General features: G+C 46.6%; 1 protein-coding gene across 1 annotated transcript in view; it reads left to right on the top strand.

Annotated features, from left to right (window-relative positions):
* RRAS2 (RAS related 2) overlaps positions 1-18659 on the top strand; it is an 88024-nt gene extending 69365 nt beyond the window's left edge. The window contains exons 5-6 of the mRNA XM_065402684.1: positions 13134-13252; positions 16829-18659. Of these exons, the coding sequence (XP_065258756.1) occupies positions 13134-13252; positions 16829-16916 (207 nt within the window). The 3' untranslated portion in view covers positions 16917-18659. The remainder of the gene's footprint in view (positions 1-13133; positions 13253-16828) is intronic.
* Positions 18660-19035: the final 376 nt, after the last annotated feature.

Raw genomic sequence — 19035 nt, 5'->3', positions numbered from 1 at the left:
GGGTGGAAATTGTTGAAATCATGGTGGAATTCCTCAAGGGCTTCTTTTCCATGGGTCCACACAAGAGATCCACTTCCTGGACACTACACTGCTAATAAGCGATGGTCACATAAACACCACCCTATACCGGAAACCTACTGACCGCAATACTTACTACATGCCTCCAGCTTTCATCCAGACCACACCACACGATCCGTTGTCTACAGCCAAGCTCTACAATACAATCGCATTTGCTTCAACCCCTCAGAGACAAACACCTACAAGATCTCTATCAAGTGTTCTTACAACTACAGTACCCACCTGCTGAAGTGAAGAAACCGTTTGACAGAGCCAGAAGAGTACCCAGAAGTCACCTACTACAGGACAGGCCCAACAAAGAAAGTAACAGAACGCCACTAGCTGTCACCTTCAGCCCCCAACTAAAACCTCTCCAGCGCATCATCAAGGATCTACAACCTATCCTGATGGACGATCCATCACTCTCAGATCTTGGGAGACAGGCCAGTCCTTGCTTACAGACAGCCCCCAAACCTGAAACAAATACTCACCAGCAATCACACAACAAAAACACTAACCCAGCAACAAAGCCCGTTGCCAACTCTCTGCCCACATATCTATTCAGAGGACACCATCGTAGGACCTAATCATATCAGCCACACTATCAGAGGCTCGTTCACCTGCACATCTACCAATGTGATATATGCCATCATGTGCCAGCAATGCCCCTCTGCCATGTACATTGGCCAAACTGGACAGTCTCTACGTAAAAGAATAAATGGACACAAATCAGATGTTAAGAATTATAACATTCAAAAACCAGTTGGCGAACACTTCAGTCTCCCTGGTCACTCGATTACAGACCTAAAAGTCGCAATATTACAACAAAAAAACTTCAAAAACAGACTCCAACGAGAGACTGCTGAATTGGAATTAATTTGCAAACTGGACACCATTAAATTAGGCTTGAATAAAGACTGGGAGTGGATGGGTCATTACACAAAGTAAAACTATTTCCCCATGTTTATTTTTTCCCCCTACTGCTCCTCACACCTTCTTGTTAACTGCTGGAAATGGGCCATTTTGATTACCACTACAGTTTTTTTTTTCTCTCCTGCTGGTAATAGCTCACCTTAACAGATCACTCGTTATAGTGTGTATGGTAACCATTGTTTCATGGTGTGTGTGTTCGTTCTTACTGTATTTTCCACTGCATGCATCTGATGAAGTGGGTTTTAGCCCACGAAAGCTTATGCTCAAATAAATTTTAGTCTCTAAGGTGCCACAAGTACTCCTGTTCTTTTTGCTGATACAGACTAACACGGCTGCTACTCTGAAACCTGTGTCTTATACTGACTCAGGGCCTTCTTCCTGATCCAGCAAATGGCCAGGACCCCGGTATATGGAGGGCCCCAATCCTTATGCAAGGATTGGAAGGACTGGGCCTACTGAAGCCTCATAAGACTGTGAACTTGTTCTGTGTTGAAACTTTGATCTTGTAACCTCCCCCCCCCACCCCCCCCAAAAAACACCTAGGGTGAGGTGATGCATAGTAGCTTAGTGTGCATGTATGTTCTTTTATTGTTTTTAGTATGTCTTCTCTGTTATGCTTTTTACCTTAAGAATAAAGTAGGTGTGCTTAGAAAGAACTGTGTGGTAACTTGTGTCTGCAGCAATCACTCTGTTATCAGTCTCTGAAAAGAAAGCAAGTAGATCGGTTTAGGGCGGCAGAGTCTTTGCTGGGAAATACACAGTGAAAGCAGGGAACTGTGCAGCCTGGACATCGCCCTCGTCTGAAGGGAGTGAGATGCAGGTCTCCACCCAAAAGGCAACAGCTGAGGAGCTGGAAGCCTGAGTGTGTGGGGGCCCTTGCTGGACCAAAGGGGGAAAATACAGATGTAGTTGCCGTGAACTGTGGCACCCTGTCTTTCTAGTTTAGAGTGCCTTACCTTTTAGATGTACAGATCTGGGAATTGCCGACAAAAGCATACCAGCTGATCTCTGTTGTGGAGCTGCTACAGACAGCTTGGATCAATCTTGTAAGGCAGCAGATCAAGGTTAGCACTTTGAGTTACACCAACTAAGCAGGAAACCAGTGAATCCTTCAGAGTCCCCTGAGGCACCCATTGGAAGTGGGTTTTGCTATTAAATATATTTTTATCAATTGTTTGGAAGAAAATATAAAGTCACTGCTGATTTTAAAAAGAAAAAATGTGAGGACCACCAAAACTGGTAGAGTGGTAAAAGATTGGTCAATTATACAGAGTGGTCTAGGTTGCTTGGTAAACTGCGCTTATTTGAACATTTTTTTTAAACCATGCATTTGGCTGTATTTATATTTAGTAACAAAGAATGTAGGTCACATTTACAGGATGGGGTGACTCTGGAAAGGACTTGGAGGTCATGGTGAATAACCCACTAAACATGAGCTCCCAATGTGATGTTGTGACAAGGAGCGCTAACATGAGCCTTCGGTGTATAAATGGGCCTATTGAGTAGAAGTAGGGAGGTTGTGCCATATACAGAGGTAATAGCAAGACTTGCTAAGGTAGTGTTCAGTCCTATTGTCAGTACTTCAAAAAAGGATGTGGAAAAACTGGAAATGAGCTACAGGAATAGTTGATCTAGAAAAACTGCCTTGCAGAGAGAGACTTGAGAATTGCAATCTATTTAACGTATCCAAAGGGAGGATAAGGGTTGACTGGATTGTCTATAAATGCCTACATAGGGAAAAGGATCTGCTAATAAGGGTCTGTTTACTTTAGCAGACAAAGGCATAACATGATCCAATGGCTGGAATCTGAAGCTAGACACATTCACACTAGTAATAAGGTGCACGTTTTTAACACTGATGGTAGTTAACCTGGGGTTGTGGTAGATTCTCAATCACTTGAAATCTATAAATCAAGATTAGGTCTTTCTAAAAGATACACGGAGCTACAGTGTATCTTTTAGAATCTATCTTTTAGAGCTACAATCAGAAGTATAGGTTCAATGCAGGAATTACTGGTGGAAACTCTGCCTATTATACAGCAGGTCAGAAAGGCTATAAAATCAATAAAAAGCATTTCCCCTCTCCTCTTCCAGCCTCTGCACTCCCTGGGTACCTCTCTTCACATTAACTGACCTAATTTATGTAAAGCATTTTTATTCTTAATTTGTGTCTCTCATACTAATCTGCTGACCACCCACAAGTCTACCTCTTTATCCCTGCCCTGCCCCTCATCTGTCCAGTGTCTTATCTCTGTCTGCCTCTGACATCTCTTTGAGATTGCACCTGGACATCCAGTTAAATCTCTCCTAAACTACACTTTATCTTTTCTCTCGACCGCTGTCCTCCTGCACTTCTCTTGCCATTGACATCTGTTATTCTTCCAGTCAGACCAAGGTGTAATCTTTGACTATCTTTCTTTGTAGCCAGTATTTTACCAAGATCTGTTGCTTCATCTTTACCACTAAAAATCTGCTCTTTCGTCCTCATGTGGCCATTCAACATCTTAACAGATGAAAGGAGATGCAACAAAGTCAGTCTGTCAAGGGTGCTTAGCGGTGGTATGGGAAAAGAGCCTGATGCGAGCGGCAAACCTTCCCACAGTGGCTACAGGTCCCCTCACCAGATAGAATTTGAAGCATACTCTGCTTTCTGGCTTGCCTGCTGAGCTCTCTGATGGCTCTTTTTAACCCAGCTTCTCCAAACTGAATGATTTTGGGCAGGATTTTTACAGTTGTCAGTGGAAATGCTGGATATCTTGAGACCTTGCTTCATTCACCTTGTTGCTATATTAGACCTTTGGCCTTCCTTTGTGTCATGGGCAGTTCTTAAGTTGGCCATAGAGCACAGCCTTCAGCAGATTATCTTGGGGCATGCGTTCCTCGTGTCCCAAGCAGTGAAGCCTGCAAATGTCCAGTGTAGTCTGCAGGGACTGTAGGCTGGTTCTCTCAAGGATCTCATTATTGTGAGCTGTTGGTCCCAAGTAACTCCGAGGATTTTTCTAAGGCCTTGGCTACACTTGCAGATGTACGGCACTGTGAGTTAAACCTGACTTCGTGCAGCTGAGTAGGGAAAGCGCTGCAGTCTGTCCACACTGACAGCTGCCCAGCGCACTGTCGTGGCCACACTTGTGGCAATTGCAGCGCTATTGGGAGCGGTGCATTATGGGCAGCTATCCCACAGAGCACCTTTTCCCATTCTGGCGCCGTGGGTTGTGGGAAGGGGGCGTGGGTGCGGGGGATTCTGGGTCCTGTCCCAATGCCCCGTGATGCATCGCTTCGCATCCCAGAAATCCCTTTGTTTCCGTCCACCTTTGGCGCCATCTTTCAACGGTTTCTGTGCAGCGCGATCTGTCTGTGGGAAATGGAGTCCGAACTGCTGAGGCGTATGCTGATGAGTCTCGCCAGCACGTCACGTTTGGCTGTCGAACTATTCCTTAAGATCCAAAGTAACAGTGAGGGTGAGGAGTCCGACGATGCTATCGAGCTGCGTAACGCGTACGACAAGAAATTGCTTGTGGCATTCACGGACATGGGCAGTTCTTAAGTTCTTAAGTTCTAAAAGCACCGCTTTTGGGCTCGGGAAACAAGCACCGAGTGGTGAGATCACATCGCCATGGAAGTCTGGGATGACGAGCAGTGGCTGCAGAACTTTCGGATGAGAAAAGCCACTTCCATGGGACTGTGTGAGGAGCTGGCCCCCCCCCACCCCCCACCCCCACCCCGCGGCGCAAGGACATGAGATTGAGAGCTGCCCTGCCAGTGGAGAAGCGGGTGGCTATTGCAGTCTGGAAGCTCGCAACTCCAGACAGCTGTCGGTCGCAAACCAGTTTGGAGTGGGAAAGTCGACCGTTGGAATCGTGTTGATGCAAGTTTGCAAGGCCATTAATCGCATCCTACTCAGAAGAACCGTGACTCTGGGTAATGTGCAGGAAATAGTGGATGGCTTTGCACAAATGGGATTCCCTAACTGTGGAGAGGCGATAGATGGGGGACACATTCCTATTCTGGCACCACCCTATCTAGGATCCGAGTACGTTAATCGGAAGGGGTATTTCTCTATGGTTCTCCAGGCGCTTGTGGATCGCCGTGGGCGTCTCATTGACATTAACACAGGCTGGCCCGGAAAGGTGCATGACGCACGCATCTTTCGGAACACTTGGCTGTTCAGGAAGATGCAGGCCAGGACTTTTTTCCCAGAGCGGAAGATCACGGTAGGGGAAATTGAAATGCCCATTGTGATCCTTGGAGATCCCGCTTACCCGTTAATGCCGTGGCTCATGAAACCCTACACAGGGAGCCTTGACAGCAGCAAGGAACGGTTCAACTACAGGCTGAGCTGGTGCCGAAAGACTGTGGAGTGTGCCTTTGGCCGTTTAAAGGGCCGCTGGCGATCTCTGTATGGGAAGCTGGACTTGGCCGAAAACAGCATCCCCGCGGTTATATCCGCATGCTGTGCCCTCCATAATATTTGTGAAGGGAAGGGTGAAAGCTTCACTCAGGCATGGACCTCCGAGGTTCAACACCTGGAGGCTGAATTTGCACAGCCAGAGAGCAGGGCTATTACAGGGGCCCAGCGTGGGGCTGCAAGGATTAGGGATGCCTTGAGGGAGCAATTTGAGGCTGAAAACCAGCAGTGATATCTGGTGCCCTGCACGGGAGTGAAGTGCAGTAGTTCCAATCTTTAGGAATCAGTGTCTGCTTAGCAGACAAGCAGACTTGCAGTGCCTGTTTATTTCCTGGGCTAAGGAGTCTTTTACTTTATGCAATAATAAAGAATGTTTTCAAAGCCAAAGAATCCATTTATTGAAAAGAAAAAAAAATTATTTATTGAAAAGAAACAAGGGGGTGGAGTGGGGAACAGTACAATCACAGATTCGCGTATGTCCTGTCTGGTGTGCTGTGCAGTGAGTGCTGCACTTCAGGACAGCTATACTGCATGGTGATGGGGGTTGAGTGCAGAGGGTAAGGGTTGTGGTTTTCAGGGCTGGGTGGTGAAGATACTGGTGTTGGAGGCAGCGGGTGGCGTGAAGAACACGGAAGTTGGGGAAAGTGGGTTGGAGGTGACAGTGGGCACAATGGAAAGAGTTTGGGGACAAGGGCTGTGGGGGGGGGGTGGCGTTTGCGTTTGCGGTACTGCTCCTCTTTCTGCATGGCTACGAGCTCCTGGATAGCATCTGCTTGGCGCTCCAGGATGCTTATGAGCCTATCAGTGCTTTGCTGCCGGTGCGCGGTGCTTTGCCGCCGGTGCGCTGCATTTTCCTGGCGGATCCTGCTTTCTCTCTCTCTCCAGTCCTGTGCTTTCTCGTTCTCTTTAATAGATTGCCGCATCACTTCTTGCAGCATGTCGTCTTTGCTTTTTCGCAGTCTCTTCCTGAGTCTTTGCAGTCTCTGAGCAGGCAATAAGAGGGACAGCTGAGGTCTCAAGGTTGATGCAGCAGTATAGGCAAAATGCAACATTTAACAGAGGCAGCATTGTTTATACCAGACAGAGTAATGATTCCCCCCGTACTTAAGGAGTAGAAAACACACAGGGTCTACACAATAGCATAATTTTCCCGTCCGAAACAGAGCGCACATATCCCACGGGAGCCTCAAAATGGTGAGTAAGGGGGAGTGATTGTTTCAGGGCTGCACTGTCCTCTGGGTTTCTGTGCCTTGGGGAGAGCCAACAGCTTCAGGGGGTACCTACACTGAACACTGTCCCAACATTTTCCACAGGAGTTCATCCTGGATGATATCTCGCTACTGAGGGTGACCTGGGAAGCAAGGGAGGGTCTTCTACTGCAATGCGGCTTCCGCCCTGGCCCATATGCAGCTTGCCTGTGTGCAGCAATGGTCCCCCCCGCCCCTCGTGGCACAGTGGCGCAGACACGTTAGCCTGGCTGGGACAAGGACCACGGTGGCTCTCCCGATAAACCTGCGCAAGCGCATTGCACACGTTCTGGATGAGACATTCGAGGAGATTACCGAGGCCGATTACCGCAATGTGATAAACCACATCAATGCACTATTCCGCATCTAGGCATGCATGCCTAACCCTCCTCTCCCAAAGAGCCTGCACCGAAAAAATTCCTTCCCGGAAAAAAAAAAAACGCTTACCGGGAACCTGCTCTTCTGTTTGTCCTCCACCAAGTACCGGCTGCTGCGACTGGCTACCTTCCTCCTGGCTCGAGAAGAGCTCCTGGCTGTATGGCTCCAGGGATTCCAGGGTGTCTCCATCCTGCCCACCACCATCGCTCCCGTTTTCCTCCTCCTCTGAAGTGGCTCTGAAGTGTCCATGGTGGTGCTCGGAGTGGAGGTGGGGTTAACCCCAAGTATCGCATCCAGCTCTTTGTAGAATCGGCAGGTCGCGGGGGGAGCACCTGAGCAGCCGTTTGCGTCGCGGGCTTTGCGGAAGGCACTCCGCAGCTCCTTCACTTTAATACTGCACTGCAGGGCGTCCCGGTCATGGCCCCTTTCCATCATGTCCTTTGATACCTTCCCAAAGGTATCGTAATTCCTACGGCTGGAGCGCAGCTGGGACTATACAGCTTCCTCCCCCCAAACACTGATGAGGTCCAGCAACTCGCCATTGCTCCATGCTGGGGCTCGCTTGGCACGTGGAGGCATGGTCACCTGGAAAGATTCGCTGATAGCACTACACACCACGCCGGGCTGAGCAAACAGGAAGGGGATTTTTAAAATTCCCGGGGAATGTAAAGGTTCGGTCACATGATTGGTTACCTGAGGCCAGGGCAGTAGAGTTTGAACTGATGACCAGAGTGGCTAGAACAGGCATTGTGGGATACTGCCGAATAATTCTGGAGGCCATTCACAGTGCATTGGGCAGCCACACTGGCGCCGCAGCGCTGCAGCGGCAGTGCAATACATGCTATTCCTCTCGGAGAGGTGGAGTACATGCAGCGCTGCAACCACGGAGATACAGCGCTGCAAATGCCTTGCCAGTGTGGACAGGGAGTGAGTTACAGTGCTGGGGGAGCCTTTACAGCGTTGTAACTCGCAAGTGTAGCCAAGGCCTTAGTCAGCAGAGGTGGAAACTGTTCAATCTCCACTCCTGCTTGGAGTATGTAACCCAGCTTTCACAACTGTATAGGAGGGTACTAAGGACACAAGCCTGATTAAAGAGACACCTTTGTGTTCAGGGTTAGCAAATATATGAGGTAAGTTTGCCAAAGGTAACAGAAGCTTTGCTGATTCTAGCATCAAGTTCCCTATCCAAGATTAAATGAGCTAGTAAGAATTGAGCTGAGATAGCAGAAGTAATCCATGTTATCCAGAGCCTTTGACACGGTTAGCAGGAATGGTATCTGTAAGATCCTGTTGAAAATTGACTGTCCACAAAAGGTGCTCCTCCTATTCAAGGAGTTCCATGAGGGAATGAAGGCAGCCATCCAGTATTGAAATGAAAGGTCATCTGAGTTTAATATTGATACTGGTATGAAGCAAGGCTGCGTCTTAGCACCCACTGGCTTTGTCATCTTCTCTAGTCTTAAGTATTCCTTTGGAAATTATCAATATGGTGTATTAATTGAATTGATGATGGGTGGGTGGCAGCTTGTTTAGCATCAAACGATTCCAGCTCAGAAGGCATGTCATCCAGCTTACTATTCGGGATCTGCTTGTCACAGATCAGCACTTTGGGCTGCGTTGTGTATTGCTGTTAGAATATTTTTTCACTGAAACTTGTACCATCGTATCAGGGCAAAGCTACTCAGTTTTCTTATAGATATTTCTGTAGTACTGTGTAACCACCTCTCATCTTCTGGAGTTCAAACTATATTTCTAAACAGCTGTGCTTTATATCTTGCACACTTGGTTCTTATCTAGCAGCAGCTATTTGAGTCTTCGTAGCTTTGGTTCGTAGCAAACTTCATTATTTATTTTGCTTTACTACCGCAAAACCAGGGGCAGCAGGTTTGTATAATTTTTGGTGGTGTCCAGAACATGTCCAAGTCCCGCCTCCTCCCTTCCCCCCCCCCCCCCCACCTGCCTTGTAAGCCAATATACAATAACTCCTCACTTAAAGTCGTCCCGGTTAACTTTGTTTTGTTGTTACATTGCTGATCAATTACAGCAGTGATTCCCAAACTTTTTTTTCCACAGATCACTTGAAAATTGCTGAGGGTCTTGCTAATGATCTTTCCAAATGTTGTATGTACCGTTAGCTAACTATTGTAAAGTGCTTTGGATAAAAGTGGTACACCTCTACCCCCATATAACGCAACCCGATATAACACAGGTTCGCATACAACGCGGTAAAGCTCTGACACGCTGCTCTGAGCAGCGTGTTAAGGGTGCCGGGCCGGAGCAGTGGGTCTTGGGGGCGGTCAAGGGCTCCCCCCTCAGGGTCTAGGAGGCAGGAGTTGTGGGGGGGCAATTTTGGGGGCCCCGCAGTCCCAGAGTGGCCCAGGGGATTAAGCTGGGGGCCGGGAGCAGCCCGCTCTGCTTCCCTCGTCCTAGCCCCAGCCATGTCCCTCGGGGGAGAGGGCTTGGGGGAAGGGTTCCCCACCGCACTTACTGGCAGAGGCGGAAGCGGAGCAGCCTGGCCCCAGCCCGCTCCACTCCGCCAGCTCCCAGCTGCGGTGCTCCGCTTCCCGCTGCAGGTGAGTAAGGGGGGGCATCCTTTCCCCAACCTTCCCGCACTCACTGGCGGCTGGGAGCTGGCAGAGTAGAGTGGGCTGGGGCCGCGTTGCTCTGCTTCCCGCCGCAGGTGAGTGCGGAGGGCGTCCTTTCCCCAACCTCCCCGCACTCATCGGCAGTGGGAAGCAGAGCAGCCCGGCCCCAGCCCACTCCAGTCCGCCAGCTCTCAGCCGCGGCGCTCCGCTTCCCGCCGCCGGTGAGTGTGGGACCTTTCCCCAACAACCCCCTTCCCCCCCCCCCCCCCCCCGACACAGCTGGGGCCGGGGCAAGGAAAGCGGAGCGGGCTCGGGCCGCATTGCTCCGCTTCCTGCCACTGCCGCTGAGTGCCTGTCAGGGGTGTGGGGTGTGGATAGGGGTCGGAGCAGTCAGGGGACAGGGAACAGGGGGGTTGGGTAGGGGGTGGGATCTGGGGGCGATTAGGGACAGGGGTCTCTGGAGGGGGCAGTCAGGGAACAAGGAACGGGGGGAGCCAAAGCAAGTTCGATATAACGCGGTCTCACCTAGAACGCGGTGAGATTTTTTTTGTCTCCGGAGGACTGCGTTATATCAGGGTAGAGGCGTATATAAAAAAACCCCTAAATTAACCTTTTTGTTCTACACATAAGCACACAACTCATATTTTAATATCAGTAGTCTTAACCTTTCTAATGCGATGGATATGCCCTCTCTCCCTTGCCGCAGCAGCCCCCAAGCTGGGACTGGGAAGAAGGGGGGTTCTCTCCCTCTCTCCCCCACTGCAGCAGCCCCTGAGCTCTGGCTGGAAAGGAGCGGGGGGGGGGGTGTCTCTCCCCTGCCACAGCAGCCACAAAGCTGAAGCTGGGAAGGAAGGGGGTCTCTCCCCAGCAGCTGCAGCCCTGAGCCTCTTTCTCTGGCCGCTGTAGCCCTACACATCCCAAATACCCCCCACCCCCTCTTCTCACACTACTGCCCCTCTTACCTACTCCCTATTCCCCTCAAGGCCACCACCTCACCTTATATGTGCAACTTCTCCAGGGTCCAGGCACCTAATTAGAGGTGCATGGCTCCACTAATTAGGTAGGTGGCCCTTCATTCTCTCATGTGCGGCCCCCCAGGAGTGCACCTTAGAGGGAACTATCCGCGGACCACTGGTGGTCCGTGGACCACAGTTTGAGAACCTCTGAATTGGAGAACATGCTCACTTAAAGTTGCCCAATGCTCCCTTATAGTGTTGTTTGGCAGCCGCCTGCTTTGTCCATTGCTTGCAGACAGAGCAGCTCATTGGAGCTAGCTGGTGGGGGCTTGGAACCAGGGTGGGCTGTCAGCTCCCCTAAGTTCCCTGTGCGGCTGCCGCCCAGCAGGCTATCAATTGCTGGGCAGTTCAGGTGTCCCTTCTACCACTGCTGTGTGCTGTTCTGCCCTCTGCCTTGGAGCTGCTCCGGGAGCCTCCTGCTTGCTGTGCAGCCAGGAGGGGAGGGGGAAGAGGGGTGATGTTGTCAGGGTGTCCCCCCTCCCCCGTTCCTGCCCCCCCCCTCCACAGAGCAGGGGGGACATGACAGGGCTCAGAATGGAGGGAGCTTGCTGGCAGCAGCTGCTGTCTCAGTCTCACACTCACACTCTCTCTCTCTCTCTCTCTCTCTCTCACACTCACACTCACACTCACACACACAGTGTCTCTGTCGCTCTCTGCCATGCTGTCTTCCTTCCTCCCCACTCCATTCCTGCTGCCTTATAGAGTGTGAGGCTGTATTAACAACAATGTGTTAACCCTTGAGGGCTCAGCCGAGTGCTAGTTCATCATTTAGCAGTAAGGCATTCCCTGGGAAATATCCCACCCTCTGACTTCATCACCTCAGCCAAGCCTCACAATCATCATTGCTGTGTACAGTATTAAATTTTGTTTAAAATGTATACTGTGTGTGTGTGTGTGTGTGTGTGTGTTTGTTATTTATATAGTCTTTTTTGTCTGGCAAAAAAAATTCTCTGGAACCTAACCCCCCATTTACATTAATTCTTATGGGGAAATTGGATCCGCTTAACATCGTTTCACTTAAAGTAGCATTTTTCAGGAACATAACTACAACATTAAGTGAGGAGTTACTATATCTTTTTTTAAAATGTGAGGGCTCTGGGGTGGGGCTGGTGATGAGGGGCTTGGGATGTGGGAGGGGGCTCAGGGCTAGGGCAGAGGTGTGGGGTACAGGGGGTGAGGGCTCTTGGGTGGGGCTGAGGGATTTGGGGTGGGGGAGGGGCTAGGGCAGAGGGTTGAGGTGCAGGCTCTGGGGTGGGACAGGGCTCGGGATGAGGAGTTTGGGGTGCAGACAGGCTGCCCCGGGGCAAGGGCCAGAGAGGAGGATTCCCCACAGGCAGCAGTGAGCTCCGGGGGAGGGGCCCCCCACTTCCCCCCTGCACCACACTCACCTCGCACCACTGTCACTGCACGTGCTCCTAGGGCCCCTCTCAGGTACAGGAAGCCCCTTTGTCTCGGGGGGGGGGGGAGCGGTGGGGCTGCCATCACATGTGTGCCTCCTCCCCTGCTGCTGCCCCTCACTGAAGCCTCACTAGGGGTGGGGCTGCCCCTTGTCCAGCGGTGACTGCAGGTGGGGGGGCCCTGTGCTGGTGGAGGGTCCCATTGGAAAATGAAAGGGTCTGAGGGGGAAGGACAGGCTCAGGGTCAGCCTGCCCTGGCAGTAGTGGCTGGGGGGCACTAGGATCCTGCAGTGGCAGTTGATGTAGGAGGCAACATGGAGCTGCCTGGGAGGCTCTGCTCCGGGACCGGGAAGGCAAGCGGGGGCAGCAAGTGCAGGCCAGGGAACACTTTGGGGAGGCGCATGGGGGCAGCAGGTGGGGCTGGGGGAGAGACCCGGCCCCAAACATTGGTGGGGCTGGGTTCCTGGGCCCTGAATATTGCTGAAGCCCGGGCACCACCAGCACATACAACTCACCGCCTATGTGCAAAACCTAAGTGATGTATGTACTGTTCAGGTTTGGCTGGGCTGGGGAAAAGAATAGGTTTTACCAGTATTGACAGCCTAGTGGATACTACTGGGTTATCCAGAAAATTGTAATTGTTCATCTGTTTGAGCAGGGATTGTTATACTCAGGCTTTCCTATTTAAGAAGTAAACCCTGGTCATATGAGCTGTTACACAGAATTTGAAAAGTATTTAATAAAATGGAAAATGGGGAAATGGTTTAAAGATGGTATATGGACAGAGCTTTCTGACTCCTGTGAATGTTCTTCTCTACACTTAAAAAAAGTTAACTTGCATTTTAAATTCTTACAGTTTTTTGTATTTTTGGTGGGTAGCTTTATTTTTTTTAAATACCATGCTTGAGAAGTTATACTCAACACCGGTTGATAGTTTAATTTTATCCCTGAGGGATTCAGTAGTTGAATATTATCTAGCCGTTAAGGTGATTCATACGCAATATTTAGGGAAACAGCTACTTATTTTTTCATAGACACCATGCTCACAGTGTACAAATCAGGATATGTCAGTGGAATGCTTGGAGCTTACTCTTAATGATTGCTTTTGATTTCAGGTAACACAAGAGGAAGGCCAGCAATTAGCACGACAGCTTAAAGTAACATATATGGAAGCCTCAGCAAAAATACGATTGAATGTAGACCAAGCCTTTCATGAACTTGTCAGAGTTATAAGGTAGGTCAACGGTGTTCTGAGGAAACTTAAAGAACTCATGAGCTTTAACAGATAACAAACTGCTGTCTTGGAAAGAAAATACAACTAGGGATAATCAGGGCAAATTCTGCTATCCGTTAACACTGCAAATGTTAACTGATCCTCTGCTGACCATGTGGGTTTGAGAGGAGAACTTTTTCCTTTAATCCTTCAAGATTTCTGGTGCTAGGTATTGAACATACAGTCAATGAAATCTGCTGATGCTTAAATAGTGTAGCTGGTATTCAGCAACTGAATATTGGCTTTGTGTAAAAAGCCAGATACCCTTTTATTAATCATCCCTTTGTCAAGGGAACCAAAAGGGGTTAGGGATCGAAAGATAGCAGATTAGAGCAGGGGTAGGCAACCTATGGCACGTGTGCCGAAGGCGGCACGCGAGCTGATTTTCAGTGGCACTCACGCTGCCCGGGTCCTGGCCACCGGTCCGGGGGGCTCTGCATTTTAACTTAATTTTAAATGATGCTTCTTAAACCTTTAAAAAAACTTATTTACTTTACATACAACAATAGTTTAGTTATATATTATAGACTTAGAGAAAGAGACCTTCTAAAAACATTAAAATGTATTACTTGCATGCAAAACCTTAAATTAGAGTGAATAAATGAAGACTCGGCACACCACTTCTGAAAGGTTGCTGACCCCTGGGCTAGAGCCTTGTTACTAAGCTCTCAGCCTAGCAGGCTGCTTGGTTCAGTGCACAGCCCCCAAACAGACCACAGTATAGTCTTGCAAGCAAGCATACAACAAACCAAACCAACAGATCAAGGATTATGTAGTTATTCCTCCTTCACCTAGAGAACTGCCTTGTAAAACCCTTGTTTACTGCTCCTGTCTTGCAGGTGAATCCCATAGTGCTAGCACCTCTTTAACACAGCAAGAAGTTCAAAAAGACACTCCCTAGAAACTTGGTATGCACTTATCCAACAAGCTCTATTCTCATGTAAAAAATATAAATAGCTTAATCAATGGTAAAACTAAATGCCTCCTGGAAGTGGTTGCACTTCCTTGGTAAAATATCTCCCTTTTTCTCCCAGTCAGAAGGCTGAGTGGATAGTCAAATTACATGTGCCTGTTAGACCAATATGAGGTGCTTTACTGAGAGTGCTTTTGCTTCCACTCTGTAGATTTTTTTTTTTTTAAATATAGAGACTGTTGGCAAAAATGCCCTTGCTGACTTCGGTTAGTGCCACCACAGGAAGGGGGGGAAAAAGTTGGATGTACCAGGAGGGAGAATTTTCTGTCAATGGAGAAAAAAGGCAAATTGGGAAGAGGCAGGCTAGTTGGAAAAGGCTGGCCCTAAGCAAACTTCAGAGCATGTATGCACATGCTCTTCATAAATGTTTCTTCATTACCACACACATGCAGCCTCCTTTCCTTCCCCTGTTGTTGACCACATGAGAGCTTGTGCTTTGTGTCAGATATTCACTTTCTACCTTTCCTCCATGTCTCATCAGGCTTTCTTGCTCTCCTGTCATCCCCTTTCACTCTCCCTCCTCTAGCCTCCAGCCTTTAACTCCTGGTGCTCTTCAGCATAGCAGCAAGGAATATGTTACTGGGCAGGAGGAGGAAGCACTGCTGACACCAGTACCCTAGGAGATGGCTAACACTAATAGGACTTTGGAAGAGGAGACTGAGAAACGTTTGGTCTAAAGAGAGAATTGAGGAAGGAGCAGCTGCAGGGTGTCATGTTTTAGGGAGGGGAAGGGAACCTGTGCATTTTTAATTCCATTAGGGCAGGCAAAGTTGTGTGTGTGGTGGGGGGAGCATTCTTTTTTCCTTCCCTGTGGTTGTGCCTATGGACCTAAATAAAACACAGTACCTTGAATAACAACCAGAAGTGACTAGGAAGGGAGTGAAACCCTGGAGCACATGCCTATGTTTCCTATGGCCAAAGCTGCTAAGCAAGCAAAAAGTCACCACCTGAGCTTTCTGAAGCTTTGGAGTATCAAAGAAAGCTCCATGTAGAGTGTAATGCAGTGATTCCAATAGGACGTCACAAAAGCATGGATAACTATGATGAGAGTATTATGTAATGTTCTCCTATAAGTGCATGGAAAAAGATGGCTCAGGTTCCTAGTGTCTTCTGTCAGCGCAGAGAGGAGTTCTGGAAAAGGGTTTAAAATCTCAATTGAAGGAAATTGCTTCCTTTGATGGTATCCTGCCCTCCAGAATCTGTCAATAACTGACCCAATTCCTCCCTAGTCGATTTTTTTAGTAGCCATCAGGGACATGGGTCTCAATTGCAAATTGAAGCTCCCATCACACTTACACACCCTCTGGGTGAAACTGGAAAAATAAAGGTTCTATTCATCATAGAAATACTGCTTTGGCACTTCAGGAAGGGAATTCTACCTAAAATCCCATAGCCTAGCCAAAGGATGCTAACTTCTTTCCCTGCGGACATACTCTTCTTGGCTTATTGGTCATAAGGGTGGTACAGTTTTGGTTTTGAGGCAAAACCCCATCAGAGTAGTATCTTGCTGTAGTTATCCAGGTAGCATAAACACCATTTTAAAAATCTGGTTTATAGTGTGGTCATAGGCCAGAGACAAGTAATATATTTTCAAGAGCTATCACAGATTATCCTGTCCTTTTTGGCTAGAGGCAGAAAAGAGTAAAATATAGAGCATTCATCCTCTACCATCAGGATTTGCCTCTTTTTATTCTTAAAATTATATTTCAAATTTGATTTCAATTTAAATGGTACTCGAAAACAAACATGTCTATTCCACTTCTCCAAAGAGGATGTTATGTCATCATTTGGATGTTGAATAACTTCAGAACTAAACTTGTTGGCTAAATCAGTCAAGCTGGCTGTAAGTAACCCATTTTGAACCATTTTAAATTGCATCAGAGCAACTTACTCTGTTTCATGGAATTTCCATTTTGGTTCAAGGAAAGCCCAGGTTATCAGAAGCATTGTAAGAAGAGCTAACTAAAATGTTTGATTCTAATACTTGTTGATGTAGCTTCTAGAACCAGGCATGAATTATGATTATGTTGATCAGCCATTATTAATAATAATATTATTGCTTATGCCCCCGGAAAGAACAGGATTTGGGGGAATCTCTGTAAGATATGGTTTGCAGAGAGACAGCATCTTAAAGATTTATCCACGAGAATTGGTTATTCAAGCTGTTAACATTGAGGTACAAATATAGGCCCATTGTCCAGTATTTGGTTACAGGCACAACACCCTTTTTTACCTTTGAGCATGCCCAGAAGGGTAGTAGTCTAACCTTACCTGAAAACCTTGCTGGGTCTGACATGAACTGATAGAAGTATGCCTAATAGTATTCATGAGCAGTAATATCTCTAGACAGGGACTCTTACTTTGTTTGTACAGTACCTAGCACACAGTCTCTAGGTTCTGCGGCAATACAAATAATAATTTGAAAGTCCTGGAACTTGTCAAGTCAACATAGGTAATGGTGGTTAAGACTAATTTTGCTAGAGCAAGAGTATCCTAAATAAACTTACTTAAATATATAGCGGATTTCAGTTAGAAATATATGAACTGAACTTTCATTTTTGTAGAAAATTTCAAGAACAAGAGTGCCCTCCTTCACCAGAACCAACACGGAAAGAAAAAGACAAGAAAGGCTGTCATTGTGTCATTTTCTAAGAATCCCATGAATCAAGCTATCAACTGCCAGATTAATTTTTCTTTCCACCATTTTGCATCACTTTGGGTATGTCTAGCCTTTTGTGCCATGTCCTATAAATGGCCACCAAAATAGCCTTAGTCCAAGAAGCTGGCTGAATACAGTCCTAGAAGACAACTAGTCATCTTAGGGCAGACTTCAAAGCAAAACACTAAGGCTGCTTCTTTAAAATCACAGTTCCTATTTTTGCTCCCTTTAAGAGCTTGCACCTTGTGGAATTTTATTCATAAAGGAGATGAAACAAAACCTAAGAGGACAAGGTGTTCAAGTGAAGCATAAAAGTTGTCTTATGTTAATTAATTTATTTTTCACTTCTGACATTTCATTAGCTACTATCAAGGAGACCTCTAATCAAAGTGTAAAGTGTATTTAATAAAAAAGTGTATTGGCTTTTTGCCCTTCAGTTAAATTAGAGTTCAGCTAGCCTTAAGAAACCAACACTGAATTTTTGTCAGCAAAAATGTTTCAGCTCTTGTTTATGCTTCAGCTTTTTTTTTCCAGTGGCCAAAAGTCTACTTACTGTATTTATTTTATGGATCCAGAATAGCTACAGGATTATTACTACTACTACTATTATAATGTGGCCAAATACCTGGGCTCATTCTGGACTAGCCATTTCAGTTTATTAGAAAAATTTCACATTATTGTTGGGGGAAAAAATTCATGTGTCTTCCTTTGATGTATTTCTGGGTAAGGGATTAAAGAAAACTAAAATTGTAGCTGTTTTTGTTTCATGTAATATAAAAAGATGGATTTGATCTTTCCAATGTCAGAGATGATTAAATGTTTTTGCTATATACTTTTATACATTATTTTCTTATCAAACTAGTTAACAAGTATTTTTATATGTTTGTAAGCAAATATGCTTTCACAGCATAACTTGTGTATATGTAAAGATGAATATTTAATTCACGGTTCACGTTTAACTGACAAAATAATGCGGGATATGCTGAACTGTGGTAGAACTTCTCCTCACTGTTCTGGTTGTACCCAGCAATGGCCAATCCATGTGCCTGCCCAACTTACCTATAAAAAGTGAAGTTTGGCATGCTTTCAAGTAATGTTTAGTATCCCTTATGAAAGACTGACCATTATGTGAACTATATTAAACTGTAAGACTTTTAAATGACTGTTTAGTTTAACTGTGGATGGTTTATGAATTTTGAGTTCTGTGGATTGTGTTTAAACAATTCAAGAGTATGTTCCCTGACTCTGAAATACTGAGTGGTATTGCACAGTTGTCACCTTATTGAATGTGTCCAACAGTTCTATGGAGTTTGGTTATTAAGCATACCTTTGTATAACTTGAGGTGCTAGAATTAAAGATGATCTAACCATTATCAAGAGGTAAGCACATTGCACCTTTGTTTGTCTTTTAAAAACTGAATCTCTCCTTGGGAGAAAGGGTTAACAATAGCTGGAAGGGGGATAGGACAATACAGGCAAACTTTTACATACTTTCAGCCTGACAAGAGCTTGAAATTTGGCCTACAGTGATATAACCTGAATGGACTTAAAAGCATCTAAGTAGAAATGGCTTCCTGATTCAACTGATGCTGTGACCAGCGGCTGACACCAGAGGACTACAGAATGATAGTTCACAAAATAGACCATTCAAAATAAACTTCTTGTACTTGGCTATGTTTTGGCGTATGCTAATTGTTGATTGCTCTGCCAATAAAAAAAATTCTATAACTCTGCTCTGGTAATAAAATCTTGAAGACCACTAGATTGTGTAACAAGCCAGGTTAATACTAGGAGTGACGCTAGGAGATGTTTATAGTAGAGGAAATTAAGTTGCAGTAGGAAGCTTAACTTGGCTCATTGACTCTGCATACACACCATGGTTATTTTTCTGAGAAATGACTTAATGTTTTACAGACATCATGTAAAATATGTTATGAGTGGGCGCTGGGTCGTTATTTGAGTAACATTTAGAAAACTTGAAATCAAGACCCTGTGGAATGTTTGGCAGATGTATTACATTCTCCAAGTCTAAGAAATGATGGCCTTTAGCAAAGATGGTGGGTTTTTGTTTCTCAAATGTGTAAAGCACTTGGGATTATGGGAAGTCATTAA

Source organism: Emys orbicularis, chromosome 4 (genome assembly GCF_028017835.1).
Source record: "Emys orbicularis isolate rEmyOrb1 chromosome 4, rEmyOrb1.hap1, whole genome shotgun sequence".
Lineage (NCBI taxonomy): Eukaryota > Metazoa > Chordata > Testudines > Emydidae > Emys > Emys orbicularis.
This window is presented reverse-complemented; position numbering and strand designations above follow the sequence as displayed.